This window comes from Martes martes (genome assembly GCF_963455335.1).
Source record: "Martes martes genome assembly, chromosome: 9".
NCBI classification, from domain to species: Eukaryota; Metazoa; Chordata; class Mammalia; order Carnivora; family Mustelidae; genus Martes; species Martes martes.
In genome coordinates, this window is record NC_137896.1 from 55078060 (window position 1) to 55093014 (window position 14955).

The window sequence follows — 14955 nt, forward strand, 5'->3', positions numbered from 1 at the left end:
GCATCCCCGTGTGCTCACTGGAACGTTCTTTCTCTTCTTGCTGATAGGCTGTTGAAGGGCTGGGCGTCAGGATGACCGAGCGCTTTGACTGCCACCATTGCGAAGAATCTCTCTTCGGCAAGAAGTATATCCTCAGGGAGGATAGCCCCTACTGCGTGGCGTGCTTTGAGGCCCTCTACGCCAGCACTTGCGAGGAGTGCGGGAAGCCCATCGGCTGTGACTGCAAGGTACCCCGGGGCCTCCCCCAGCCAGTGCCCACTACTCCGGGGTCCCTCCGTGCGCCCCAGAAACCACGGGCTTGTGTGTGGTGTGTGCCAAAGCTCTGACCCCTAGTACCCATTGAAATTCCTTGTCTTGAGCCCCCTCTGATGGGCTTGTCCCCTCTGGCCAAGAAGACTTTCCGAGCCTCCTCCCTCCAGCTGCTCTGTGCCCACTCCTAATCCCATAATGCTTGGTGAGTGCATTTCCAGGACGTCCACGCTGTGTCCTGAGCATACTTCTTACATTGTGGCTGTTGGTGTCCTGATCAAACACTGCACCCTCCCCACCTCCACTCCACCTCCCAGTACTGTGGCTTTCCAGACGGCAATACTGTCTCACAAGTGTTTGCCCCCTGCACTGGGTGAGTGAATGGGCACATGAGTGGCCCAGGACTGATTCCCAGATAAATCGGCTTGTAAAGCACTAACTTCATTGGAACCTTAGGGGCTCTTTTCTTCTCAATGGGAGAAGATCAGGATTGGTAGTGTTTCTTTTTCAAGGGGAAAAGCTCATGCCTGAGGGATGATGATCAGCTTTCCCACTGTGGATGACAACAGGTTCAGTGGAGGCCACGGGTCATTCGTGCTGATTGGCCGGGGCTGAGCGCTGAGGACCCTTGCCTGTGCTTCTCAGCACCTCTTATTCCAACCTGGACCACCCAGAAGTCCCCCTAGAGGTTCACCCATGTTGCTAAGTTCCAACATCTTCACCAGCTAACCAGTTGCTAAAACACACTTGACAAGACTTTAAGGGACTGTCCTCCTCAGAGCCGTGGAATTGGTACATACTGGTGTCCCTTGGGGACCTCCAAAGGAATTTGAAGCTTAACGGACTTCAAGACCATGCGGGGCATCTTGGGGTCTTTCTTCCTCTCTCTTCCCTTGCACTCTGCGTGGGGCTTTGCCTGTCTCCTCCGTGGTTATGAACATCAGTTCGTAGCTGCTGCCCGATTGGGTCGGGCCATGCCTGCCACGGGGAGGAGGGTGGTGACCCAGCCAGTGCATGGGTGTGACATTTCTTTCCTCTGTCACGTCATTCCCAGGAAAGGCGGGAAGCTGAAGGCAGTACAGTCCCGTTTGTGCTGCTGGGTATTTGGTGATGGTTGGGGAATGACTTCATCCTGTGTGGAGGGAAGCCTTTGCCCAGAGCAGAGACAAAGCCTCTGCAGAACGGGCCACCTGCAGCCACGGAACTTGTGGCTATGGAATACAGGCGGCCGGGCTAAAAGAAACCGAGTGGCAGCAGGCCTGCCTGAATTTCAGAAGGTGCAGAGGCAGGGCCCCTGAACAAGAGGAGGCCGATCTTGCTTGTCTAAAAAGGAGGTACTGTCCTGTCTCTAGCATTGTCTGATAAATGATTCGCTCTCCCTCATGGGTTCTTCAAAGGCTCTTAGTGCCTGTTTCTTTATTTACGAGGCCAGGCAAAAGCGTTCCGACCCCAAACTGCCCCGTTCAGTCCCGGCTCTGTGTCTCACTAGCTGTGTGAGCTTGCGCTGATTACTTGACCCCTCTGTGCCCGTCTTCCACTTTAGGAAAGGCAGATAAAACAGGTGCCAGCGTGATGGGGTGGTTACATTCTGGATAGGAGCCTCAGCACTCTGAATAGCAGCCGATGGTCTCGTAAACGCCATCGAACTACTTCCCTATTCTTTCTGCAGCACGTTCCCTCCACACACACCCGCTGGAAGCCTCGAGCTGTCTCTTGATCTGTTTGCATTATGGGAACATCAATAAAAATGTCCGGTTGGAGGAAGAACTGAGAGACAGAGGGGGGAGAAATGATCCCTTATAAAAATTTAACCTGGAATGGGCTTAAGTAGGTGAGAGGCTCATGTATGATTTGGACAAAGAACGAGGCTGGTTTAGAGGACATGCTTTGGATATCTGGGGCTAGTCATCCTTGACCAGCGGCTAGAGTAAAAACAAAGCAGCAGTCCCTTCTCATTTCTCCAATACGATTTAGTGCAAAGACCCTGAAAACTAGTTACCCTTCGACAAACACTTGATGAGCAGATAAACAAGAATCCCCTGAGCGGGGCCAAAATCAACAAGACTGTTGCAAAGCCAGGCGCTAATCGTGCTGAACTTTTCAACCCTGATGCACGGTTACTATACATGGAGTTATGCCTTGTGGTTTTCTGCACTGTGGAAGGAGAAGAGATGCTTTCTTGAAGTTCGACTTGGCTCTTTGGGGGTCTTGAATATTTGGGATGGTTTGCTTGACTTTCAGAATTCATGATGTCGTTGACTTTGGGGAGGAAGCAAGGATAGGAAAAACATTCCTGTTATGTCAGGAAGCCAAGCCGAAAGTCCTGGCAGATGGGGCCTCCATGGGGCCACGGAGCTGTCCGATCTGTTGGCCCTTCCCTTGGCTTAAAACAGCAGAGCCACCGGGAGCCCCGCTCAGCTCCTCTTCTGAAGCATACGCGCATGCATAGATATTTGAAATCTTGGCATGTTGATGGGAATCAGGCTCAGTTTGCCAGCATCGAGAGACTTTTATGTTATATAGATGGGACTTTAGGACCTATTTCGGTAGTTAGCTCACATAGGTTTGAAAACGTTTCTACACACTCACTCTGTTGTATTTGCTATTTCTATTTAGTAACTCTGAGGAAATGTGCTCTCAAAGTGGAGAAATCATTCATTTTAGGACGAGTGGAATAGGTGAGAACAGGTCATGCAAATAAAATTTCATGCTCCTCTAACATTACCCTGTTCCTGAAATTTTTCTTGGACATTTGTAGATACGAGCAAAAGAAAAAAAAAATTTGGTCTGATGACAGATATTTTTGGATGGGTCAACTTATGTTCTGGGCTTTAAAAAATTCAAGAAACTAAGGACCATGTATGGGGGGCCCATAACTCAGAGATGGCTGCCTGTACTGTGAGCTTCACAAATCACGGACTTGAACAAACTCTGAGATGCATGGCTAGCCCAGTGTGTTTCCAGAACATACTTTCCAGCTTTTGCATCATTACATGGGGAACATCGAATGGATACTCAATTTGGCACACGCCCACCCATCAAACTATAAGTTTCTCAGTGGACGTCTATTAAGTTCTCAAGGATCAGAAAATCTCTGGGTTCCTTGGGCAGAAAGCAGCCAGGGCACTGAGAGGGGACTCTTACTCCTCCACGTGAGATCTAGCTGTCTCTGCTGTACTTCTAGAAGGCTCCTGACCACAGCCAGTGTAGGAAGCATGAGGTCTGATTGGAAACACCTGTTCATCCTGCCCTGGAGCAGGACGCAGGCCTCCCCCGCCCACCGATGTGGGAAGGGCTACTCTTCCAGACATGTTCCAGACACGTCCTCACTGTCCATCTCCCACACCCAGCACTTTTTTATTTGTTGAGGTGATTTTTAAGTGCTTAGTGAATGAATCATCTTTGTAGAGTTTCCATGTAATTTGTCCGCAGAGTTTGTAATGAGCACTGAAAATATGTCTATGTATTTGGATTTCCTCCCATAAGAGACAAATCTGTTTCTAGAGGGAAATGAAGGAAGCAGGATCCTCAGAGCTGGGAACAAGGCTGACCAGGTGGGTCATGCAGAAAGGACCGCTCAGGCCCTGAAAAACCAAAGGGGTACTGGGGAGGCACACCCCCAAAGACACCCCACACTCAGCAGCAACACCTCCCCCTCCCAAGGGGGGACTCGAGCCACACGTGCCTGGGTTCATCTTCCTCCAGCTGAGGTGTGGAAACATATATGTCGCCTATGAGCCTCTTTTCCCACTTCCGAAAACGGGGTTGCCTGCTTTGCGACTGTAGCAGGAATTAAGTGAGTTACCACGGTTGGGACACCTGAGTTGGGGTTCCACACAGCGAGTGCTGTCCTTTCTGCCACCGTCCATTCTTCGGGAACTTTGTCCTTAAGTAATTGAAGGAACATTCTGTTGAAAACATGACACTCTGGTGGTCTCAAAGCATAGGACATCTATTCAAACTGCAGAGCGTGAAGGGCTCTAAAAATCGATTTATCAAGTGAAATCGAGTGGATTTGAGAGGGGGTGGATTTGGGAAACCTGCCTCTGAACTTCCCCCCTGCCCAGGAGGGGTGGTGCCGGCACCAGCCTCAGGGAGAGCCACTGTGCCGTCTGGGGCCACCTACAGCCAGTCGAGGGGCCGAGGGTCCCGCCAGGCCACCAGCCCCTCCTGCTGGTTCAGCTGGAGTCTCAGAGAGGGCAAGTTCAGAGCCAACGAGCGCTTCCCATATTAGGATGTTTCTGACATGGAAAAATAATGAAATCACAAAGGAAGTGTTTGGGCCTAATCTTACATTGTTTATCAACATTTTACTGCAATTTATGACATTTCCGTGAGCACAAAATTAGCCTTGGTATGTTTTCTGGGATGTGCAAAAGATCTATCCTTTCTTTCTCTCTCTCTCTTTTGCTCTCTTTTACTCTGTCTTTCCTTCTCCTTCCCTCTTTCTAGAGGACTTTAGAACCATGATATTTCTAGGACATTTTGAGGTTCTTCAAAGTGAGTGAGTCTATACTTCTTAACCTTGTACCACCAGCATCGAAACCGTGTCCTTTGGGGACCGCACAACGTACTCCATACATAACAGAATTAAGCTGGATGGACTAGGTCAGTCCTAAGAACTAAAACTGTCTCTTTGAAGCTGTGCACACAGGAAAGGAGACGGGCCTTCAGGGACCAAGACTTTGAGAGAAGGATTCAGTGTGACGTGAAGCTCAGGGCCAGGCACACAGAAGTGGTCTGGGTCTTTGGGTGGTAGTTGCCAGCCCACCTCTCAGCTCTGGGGACCCCTGTAGCTAAAATCCTGCCCCACGCCAAGAGTCGGAGGAGAATGTCATCTTGGCTAGAAACCTCAGCATGCCCTCAGAAAGCCAAGCCGGCAGTGTTGAGTTACCTTCCTCTTGCCATAAAGTCTTTTCTCACTTCCTATGTATTGTGGGCTTTCTTAAGAAGTGAGTCCAAGAGGAAGCTGTGAGCTGAGTTTATTAGCTTAACTCTGACTTCCAAAGAGAGCCCAAGCCGAGAGCCCAAGGAGAACTACGGGGAAACCTGATAGCATAACGAGTTAGATAAGGGTTTCCATGCAGGATTTTGAAAACGGTGTGGACACAGGCTGGCGGTCGCAGCGTGCTCGTGGGGGGCGGTGTGTGACATCCCCCCATCCCGGCTGGGGCAGCTCATGGAGCAGGTGGCCCGCCAGCTGGGCCATACAGCTGAGCAGGATTCCGCCAGCTGGAGAGGAGGGGAAGGGCCTTCCAAAGCCAGGCCTAGCGTGGGCCAGGGTGCAGAGGTGTGATGAGTTGGGTGTCAGGCTTTGGAAGGTCTGGAAGTCTTGCGTTGATGCCTGAGGTCTAGTGAAGCCACGTGGCTGGTCCCCCGAGTGGAAAGGAGCACGTTTTAGTGTCTCATGACCGTCAACCCATCCGTTTACCTGTAGCTGCCATGCGCTCAGGTTCGCTGGAGGAAAAATGGGTTTCTGCAGTGCTTCTGACCCATGGGAACATCGAGACGAGCTTCTCCTTGGCTGTCCATGCACACTGCCCACCCCTCGGCTACTCTTTCCTTCCATCTGGGGCCTGACTGAGGAGGGTGGAGACTGTGGTGACGTCTGGTGGCTCTGCTGTCACCATATCGCCCGCTGAGCTTCCTCTCTCCGTTTTTTTGAAGATCAGCCTAGGAAGGCTAGTTTCCTTGAACCCACATTTCCTTTCCTTCTTGTTTCGCTAACACGTTGTGTAGCCGTTGTCTGTTGATGCCGATGTCCTGGGCAGAGCCCACACGCAGGGCTGGGCCTGGGACTGCCTCCCCTCAGCCCTTGAGCCCTTCCTAGGCTTCTCCACTCAGCCAGGCGGTGGGTGAGTCACAGCATGGAAAATGCTAGCAGCTTTTCCACAGGGGCCGTCCTTCTGAGGTGTCTGGTCTGCACGGAGGGAGCCCACCTACCATCGGCAAAGGCTTTGCCACCTACTGCATAATAGTCAAAACCTATTTTTTTAATTGTGGTGAAATACACATAACCTGAAACATACCAACTTCGTCCTTCTGAAGAGCACAGGACAGTAGTGCCACACACATTCACGTTGTCCTGTGGCCAACCTCCCGGAGTCTTCACCTTGCTTTTGAAACTCTGTCCCCAGGAAACACTAATTCTCTGTCCCCATCCCCCAGCCTCTGGCTCCCACCGTATGAGTGTCCTCGTAGAGCATTTGTCCTCTTGCGTCTGGCTTAGTTTACTGAGCATAATGTCCTCAGGCCTCCTGCATGTCAGAATTTCCTCTCCTTTTGGGGGCTGAATAATATTCCCTCATGGGTACGTACCACCTTTTTCTTACCCGCGCATCCCTTGATGGACATTTGGGTTGCTTTGTCTTCTTTGGTGACAGCGAATAATGCTACTATGGATACAGGTCTGATTCTTTATGCAAATGCCCAGACATGGAGTTGCTGGATCATATGGTAATCCTATTTTTAATTTTTTGAGGGACTGCCAGTACTGTCTTCCGTAACAAAAAAATGTTAAATGCCTTTATTCCGTAGTTCAGCAGTATCACAGTGATAACGATCAAAGCCTCCCAACTCTTCTCACAGGAGGCTGACTCCCGTTCCTATCGCACAAGGAGTTAGTGGCTTGTTTGACTTTATTCAAAGTCTCAACAAAGGCAACACTGAGCTGCATTCATTTACGTACAAAATGTGGCATTATTTCTGAATGTTTTCAGTGGATATGTATAGATCTCATCAAGAGTTCAGTTTTTGAAAGGTCGAACACAGGTTTGACCAGGAGTTTACCAGGAGTAGCTCATTGCCAATAGCTTCTGAATCAAAGGGACATGAACTCGAACCTTGCTTGGCTCAGCTACGTGCCCATGTGTGACTGTGTGCCTGTCACTGAGCTCCTCTGAGCTTCCAAAATAATACTTACCTTGCAGGGCTGCAAAGTGCCCGAACTCACAGCCTGGCAATGAGTATCCCTGACTGGTGTCCCAGAAAGAGAAAAATAATGATTTCTTCCTGGAAAAATACAGGCTTCACGGTTTATAATGAGTTTGCCTATATAGTCTCTAACTCGAATTATAGCAGTTTATACTTTGTTTCATTTGTCAAAATAACCAGTTAGGCACAGGGTGATTTTCCCGCTCCCATCTAAACAGTTCATTCTCCTCTCCGCTGCCTTCAGGACCATTTTAATCTCTGCACAGAATTATAAGGGCCCTCCGGCCCCAGTCTGGGCTTGGATTCCCCTGCTGGGCCCTGGGCTGTCCCTCCAGCCTGACCACACCTCTGTCAGGGACCCCTCTCTCTCACCTTTCTGCTGTGTTCATGCTCTGTCTCTGTCTAGAAGTCCCTCTCCGGCCCCTCTGCCCACCTCTCTGCTGTCCATGGGCCATACACACTCAGCTGGTGTACCAGAAGTCTCTTCTGATCCCCTTCCCTCCAACTGAAACCAGAGTCCTATCCCTGTCCTCACAACTGTTCTCTGTCCTGCCCGGTGTCCCTGTGATTCTGCTCTCACAATTGGTTTTGCTGAGTTCCTTCCGAGCTAAGCCCTGTGCTCTGTTTTTCTCTCGCCAGTTTTGCCAATGAGAAGCATTAATGAGTCGCGTGTTCTGTGTTCCTCTTTCTTACAGACCACACCTAAGGAAAACCCATGTGTTTCTGAAAAACATGTCTTTCTGACACATAGACACACGTCCCCACATCTCAATGGTCGTTCCAAAATGCAGCCAGAGGAAAGCCCAGCCCTCCACATTTCACAAGCAAGGTCACGGTCCAGGCATGCCCACGGGCCTTGGCCCCTCTCTGCTCCCTCTCTGCCCCGGGATGTGTAGGACTCCCCGGGGCTGTGGGTCGAGCAGAACAGCTATGACCCCCTCCTCCACCCTCTCACTGTGTCACATGCTCTGGGTCTACAGGACTTGTCCTACAAGGACCGACACTGGCATGAGGCCTGTTTCCAGTGCTCTCGGTGCAAGAGCTCGCTGGTGGACAAGCCCTTTGCTGCCAAGGAGGACCAGCTGCTGTGCACAGACTGCTACTCCCACGAGTACTCCTCCAAGTGCCAGGAATGCAAGAAGACCATCATGCCAGGTCAGGAATGCGCCCTCCTTCCTCACGGTGCCACAGTGCATGCTTACTCTTTTCTTCCCTTCCACTTGCTGAATTCGTCCTCGCTGGGCTATTTCAGCAAAGAAGCACTGGGCCCCGCTGCATGCCTGGCGCTGGGCTGGGAGCTGGGCAGTCGCGGAATAGTGAGCCCAGGAGGCTCACCCTGTCCCCCGTCCTCCTGGACTCCGTGTGCTAGACAAATGTTCATTCTGCACGCATGCAGACTTGATCACAGCCGGGTCAAGTGTTAAACAAGTAATAAGGAGATTGGCTGTTATGGGGGAGGATGGCACGGTGTCCTTTGTTTCTTGGGCAAAGTTGGCTGGTTCTGTTCTGTGGGAGAGAGGAAGCTTTGATTTTAAAAAACTGGGTGAATGAAAGTGTATAGAATTTTTAAATACGGCAGCAAAAAGTCTTGATGGGCACATCCAGAAATGAGGGCAAGGAGAGTAACCACCCAGAGAAGGTCCTGAGATGTGGACCGTGGGCAGGTGAGAGGTAGGCATGATGGCTACACCTGGCTTACAGGCCACGGACGACCCATGGTCTCTGTCATCTGCGTGACCAGTAAATGCTACCAGAGGGGAGATTTGCTGGAGTCAGCAAATAAAAATACAGACTTGTGGTTCAGTCTGAGTTGTAGGTAATTTTTTAGTCTCTGGCCCACGTGGGACATTTTGAAGCTGGCATCCCTACCAGAGAGTCCTAGGGACCCAGGAGAAAACACTTCGAAGTGCACGTCTGCCAGAGATGTGGCCCTCGCTGAAGGCAGAGTTGCATGAAGCATTGGCCAGGCCCCTGGAGTCCAGTCAGGTGGCTGGGGACCCAGCCTGCAGTGAGTAAACAGAGGGCTTGGAGAGAGGCCTCTGGTCAGCGGGCACTGGCTGAGCTTCTCCCATATCAGGCTCACGGGGGCAGGAGGGCCACCGGCCAGGCCCAGCCTTCCAGCTGCTGAAAAGCTCCAGTCAGTACACCCGGGGGTGAGGCGGGGGTGCCCACTCACAGGACCATCCCTGAGGACGCAGCGGGGAAGCATCCTTCATCCCAAGGAGTCTGGAATTAAGGGCGGATGTAGGAAGAAATCAAACCCACAGTAATAGTGTGTTCAATCTGATGAAGCAGGTGTGAAGGTTTAAAACAAAAACAAAACAAAACATGGTCTAAGGAGTAAATTAGAGTGTACGTGATTTAGGCTTGTGATTTCGAATGGGAATTTCCTTAATTTATCGCCTGTCGTGATGTTCAGGGTATCTGATGATTTGTCCTATTCACAAGCTTAACTCGTTTCAACAACAATCACTTAAGACCTTGAGGTTTGGTTTGTTGGTTGAGGTTTTTTTTTAAAGGGGTATCAAACACGTGAAGCTTTCAAGTGTTGTTTTACAGGAGTTGAGGTCTGGAGGCGCCTGAGTGGCTCAGTCAGCTGAGCATCTGACCCTTGATTTGGGCTCAGGTCGTGATCTCAAGGTGATGAGATCGAGCCCCATAATGATTCTCTTTCTCCCTTGTCCTCTGCCCTCCTCCCCCATTCATGCATGTGTACACACACACACTCTCTCTCTCTCTAAAAAAATAAAATCAGGGGCACCTGATTTTATCGGTCGGTTTAATGTCCATTTCTTGGTTTGGGCTCAGGTCATGGTCTAGGGGTTGTGGGGTGGAGCCCTGTGTCAGGCTCCAAGCTCAACACGAAGTCTGCTGAAGTTTCTCTTTCCCTCTCCCTCTGGCCCTCCCCGTGAGAGGACACACGCTCTCTCTCTCGCTCTGTGCCTGCTCTCTCAATCTCTCTCTCTCTAAAATAAATAAATAAAACTTTAAAAAATTTAAATTAAGAAAAAGAAAAAGGACTTGAGGTCTGTACCTTAAATAGAAGTAAACACGGAGGTCCCTTAGGAGTGATTTTTTAAAATTCACCGTATTCGTGAATGCCGTGATGAGATGTGTCAGAGGAGCTGGGGTTGAGGGTTTTGAGCTGGTTGCATCAACAGATTGAATGTTGATTTTTTAAAACCCTGGCAGCCAGCGGAGTCACAGTATTTCATGTAGTAGCTGGGTTCACGCTGGCGTGCGACAGGAATTAGGGCTTCCCTGGTCATTTAAAGCCTAACTCTTTAGCGGAAGCCTGCTTCCCATGGCCCAGAATTTTCCTTTGATTTTTGGTTTGCTTGGTGTCTGGCAGTGAAGAGATGCCAACGGGTTTTTGAGCGAGAGACTGACGTGCGGGAAGTATTATTTTAGGGAGATAAGTTGGATAAGAAAGAATACGTTTCAAAAAGGCAAGGGCATAATTAGGCCTTCAGTAAGATGGTTTCTTATGGCTCTACATTTTGCTGCCGAATACATCTTAAAGATAACTGACTCCACTGACTGCTGCAAGGAATAAAACCCCCCAGACCAAGGCCTCTCAGCACGGCAGGCGTGGGACAAGGGCCCAGAGTGGGAGCTGTGAAATGGAAACGAAAGCCGGGCTGGGCCCTGGTCCTGCCCCACAGGGAGTCACCCACAGAGACAGAGTGGTCCCGACAAGGTGAGAACCACAAAATTAATTAAAAGTAAATTAAATCTTTACCGAGTTATCACAAGAACCCAAGGGAGTTTCCATTCTGCCTCACAGTGGTCTCTCTTCATGCCCTTCCACACCTCCCTGGGTCCCCGGCTGCCAGAGACTTCTGCTTCCCAACAGCGGGCTCTTAGGGTCCACTTTCTTCTTGCTCACTGTTTGCCTTTTGTTTGGTTTTGCTTGCTTGCCCGTTTGCTCCCCCTCAGCAGTGCACTGGCCTTTGGCAAGGAACCCTTCTCTCTCATCTGCCTCCCTTTCTCTCATTGGCAGACCTGGAGGACCAGGTGGGGACAGGCTCCCACTGCACTAGAGCTCTGGGAGGCACTGGGAGGTCACGAATATCCCTGACACCCACACCTGTGAGGCTGGCCCGGGACCCCTCAGACAACTGAGGGAGCTTACTGTTTGGATAGTGCACCATGGAGAACTGAAGCCCCCCCCCCCCCCCAAGCTCAGGCACTTGTCACCAGAAGCAGCTAAATCACACACCACGAAATTGTAAGAGCATTGACAGTTTTACGCTTAAAGGACCTTAAAGTTCACCTGTCTTGTCTCAGCAGTGAAGAGACCAGAAGGTTCGGGGGCGGGCGCCTGGGCTACTGTCAGTGGCCCAGCCAGGATTAGGACCTTGTCCAGGACTCTGGTCTCAGAGCTTTGAGCCACCTTCTCAACTAGGTAAGAGAAGGTGGGTCAGGAGCTGGCGGGTGTGAATGGTGGCTCATTCATGAGGTGGGGTAACAGGACACCCAGGATAAACCTTCATGGAATGGGGTGCTCAGGGCCTCCCTAGGAGGAGGACAGAACAGCAGTGTTGGCATCATGTCTTGCTCAACATCTTCGTGTAGTCCGAGTGAGTTGGACGCAGGCGGGAAGGGGGGTCCCTCTTTGCTGAGCAGTAGCTGGGTGAGCACAACCACTTGGGAGCTGGGGGAGTCTTGGTTTCCCCATCCCCACCCCTGCTGGTCTGCGTCGCTTTAAATTCAAAAGCAGTCCTACAGATGCCATTTTCCCACCCTGTGGTGTCTGTCCTGGCTCCCCCCTCACTGTGGTGCTCCTTCCCTGAACCATTTCTCAGGGAAAACCTAGAAACTGACAGGTCGGGGTTTCAGCCTTCCTGTTTCCTCACTGTGACTTTTCACCAGTCGTTGCCCCTCACTGAGACTTGACTAGAGAACCCCGGCTTGTACCCGCCATGATGGAGGCATGGGCCCAGGGCAGGGTCGGGAAGGGACCCTGGGGAGGTCACACTGGAGCAGTCTTGGAGGATGAGCCGGGTTTCTTCCCCCAATGAGAAGTCCCAAAAGAGAGGGCCCTCTGGCAGAGGACAAGGGCTCAGCACCAAAGGCAGAGTGTGTAGACGCCTGGTGAGACAGATTGAGACAGAGAGAAGTTGGGCAGGGGAGGGAAGGTCGGGGGAGGGCGGAAGGGGGGAATGGAGAAGGAAGAGATGGGAAAGAAAAGAAAGGAAAGGAAAAGAAAAGGAAAAAATGTGCTGAATCATAGCATGTGCTGCTTTTCTTTGGTCTGATTTTTGGAAGTGCTACCAGGAAATCACGATGTGTGGGCATGCAGGTCACCGGCTTGGCTGTGGCAATGAATTTAGGTAAAACAAAACAAGACCTGTGCCGAGTGACAAACTCAAACCTGACAAAAGCCCCCAGAAGTAGCCAGGAACCTAGAGACTGCCACAAGCCATAGGGTTGAGGCTCCCCGGCTTCTGGGCTACTAAACAAGCCTGTTTGCAGAGGACCCTTGCAGGAGCACTACTTCCTCTGAGCAGACTCACAGGAACTCACCCTTTACCACTGTTGTCGGTTCCTCACTTGTTTGTTTGAAACAGAAAAAGACACCCCTTCATCAGGACCCTGTACTCCCATCTGCCGGAGAAGCGGCAAGGTCTGTTAGAAGGACCTTTGCTGCCTCCTGCTGGCCGTGTTGTACAATAAACTCGGCAGGTGTGTGGAGGCTGCTGGAAACCACCCATAAGGGCTGCAAGTGCCGCCCCGCCCACCCCACCTCCCGCTCCCCAGGGTTCCTGACTGGTGTTGATAAAAGACCATTATTCCCCAACACGCCAAGAATGAGCTCACGCGGTCTTGCTTGCCGTCTTCAGTGAGCATACGGTTGCCCTGTGTTCATTGACAAGATCCTTTGGTTTTTGAGCTGCTTTATCAGGGGAAGGTCAGAGATTAAAAGAGCAAGGGGCAAAAATACACGTGGGAAGATAAACCCCTGGAGACAAAATCATTCTAGGTTTAGATCACCAATCTTCCACTATTTTCACCTGACATTCCGTTGCTCAGTGTAATTCTCCTTGTGTCAGGGCTCATCACCCCACGACTGGACTCCGCAGCTTTGAAGACCATTATGTGCCTCCCCCAACATGTATGCCCCCCCCATCCCTAGCTTCCAGCACCTGCACACAACCTGAGTATTGTACGTACTCTACAGGAGGTGGTGCCCAAATGCCCTGGCTTGGAAGTACAGGAAGCAGAGAAAGTGACAGCGCATAAATAATCTTGTGACAATTCTCGGCACATATCCCAATTTCTCAAGAGATGGACAGCTCTTTGTCAACCTTGCAAGCAGACAAAATACAGCCCTTAAGCCCATCATCTTGACCATATATATCATCTTTGGACTTAAGCTAAAGTTTGGCACGTTTCTAGACTGTTTGGCTGCTTGCCTTATGCCAGACAGCCCGGGTTCAAAGCTGGCGCTCCTGCTCGCACCCTCACTCCCCCATGGCCTGATCCCACTGTGACATCTAACTGTTGCGCCCTAATGCCTCAGTCCCAGACTTGCAGTGAGCCCACAGGTTGGCTAACATGTTTCCAAAAAGAACCAGACAAATATTTGGGGTCTCGAGGGCCATGGTTTCTGTCCCAATGACCCATTCTGCCATCGTAGTGTGAAAGCAGCCTCAGACCATTGAAGTAAGGGAACAGGTGGGGCTGTGCCCCAGGAAAACCCTGATTGTAACATGAGGTAGTGCAGACCGTGCATGGGCCACAGGCAGGGTGCCCGGCCCGGAGCCCACTCAAATATTTGGAGAACTTTTGGGTTTTTTTCACTCCTTACTCTCCTTTCCCCACAAACTTGCCTTGTGTTGCATGCAAAGGGGGTTTGCACACCGACGTGTCTTGAACCATTTCTTTCTGTAAGTACACATACTTTTATTCTCTTGAAAAAGTATGGAAAAACATTAACAAATACTGAATACTGTGACTCCGGCTTGGTGGTGGGGGATGGGGTGAGCCAAACAGCGTTTCCGGTTCTCCAGGACTTCCTGAGCTCCTTGAAGAAATCACGTAAACATATCAAATGATAAGTTACTGGAAAGGAAATGCGATGTCACAAGATCAGATCAGAAAATTGCTAAATGGGATGTCTGAGTGTCACATATGGCTTTTATTTTTTTTTTTTAAGAATGTATTTATTTGAGAGAGAGAGAGTGCACGCAAGCAAGGGGAGGGGCAGAGGGAGAGGGAGAAGCAGACTCTCTGTTGAGCAGGGAGCCCGACATGGGGCTCGATCCCAGGAGCCTGGGATCAGGACCGGAGATGAAGGCAGAAGCTTAACAGACTGAGCCCCGCCCCCCAGGCTCCCTACATGTGGTTTTTAATGATAGCACTCCGTCATCACTTTTAATGGTAGAGCTACGACACATCACGGCTTGGTTTCCACGGCAGGTCACATGAAGTGAGTGCCACGGAGGCTCCTCGTGGACTCTGGCTTAAGACTCCAGGTTCATGTACGCGCCATCGATTTCCATCCCATTGCAAAACAGAAGGGTATTCATTAATGGGCCACTGAGCTCTGGAATTCCCACTCTGTCCGGATGGCCTGAGCCCTGCCAGAATTCTCTTTTGCAGTCCGGAGAGACAGAGACAGATACTTTTTCTACTTCATGTTCCTAACCTCCTACGGGACAAATTACATACTGAGTACACACAGAGATTGTTCTGGAAGCTGGGTGTACAGTGGCGAACCCAGAAACACAGAGTCCCTGCCCTCTCTAAAACAGGCCCATTTCGAGG

The 14955-nt window shown here is 50.7% G+C and overlaps 2 protein-coding genes across 2 annotated transcripts in view; one reads left to right on the forward strand and one right to left on the reverse strand.

Moving 5' to 3' along the window:
* FHL2 (four and a half LIM domains 2) overlaps positions 1-14955 on the forward strand; it is a 67123-nt gene that overhangs the window by 44112 nt on the left and 8056 nt on the right. Inside the window, exons 3-4 of the mRNA XM_080813111.1 lie at positions 48-227; positions 8163-8337. Coding sequence (XP_080669237.1) covers positions 72-227; positions 8163-8337 — 331 coding nt within the window. The 5' untranslated portion in view covers positions 48-71. The remainder of the gene's footprint in view (positions 1-47; positions 228-8162; positions 8338-14955) is intronic.
* LOC308348775 (ashwin) overlaps positions 14076-14955 on the reverse strand; it is a 29803-nt gene continuing 28923 nt past the window's right edge. Inside the window, exon 6 of the transcript XR_013967389.1 lies at positions 14076-14212. The gene's annotated coding sequence lies outside the window, so the exon portion shown is untranslated. The remainder of the gene's footprint in view (positions 14213-14955) is intronic.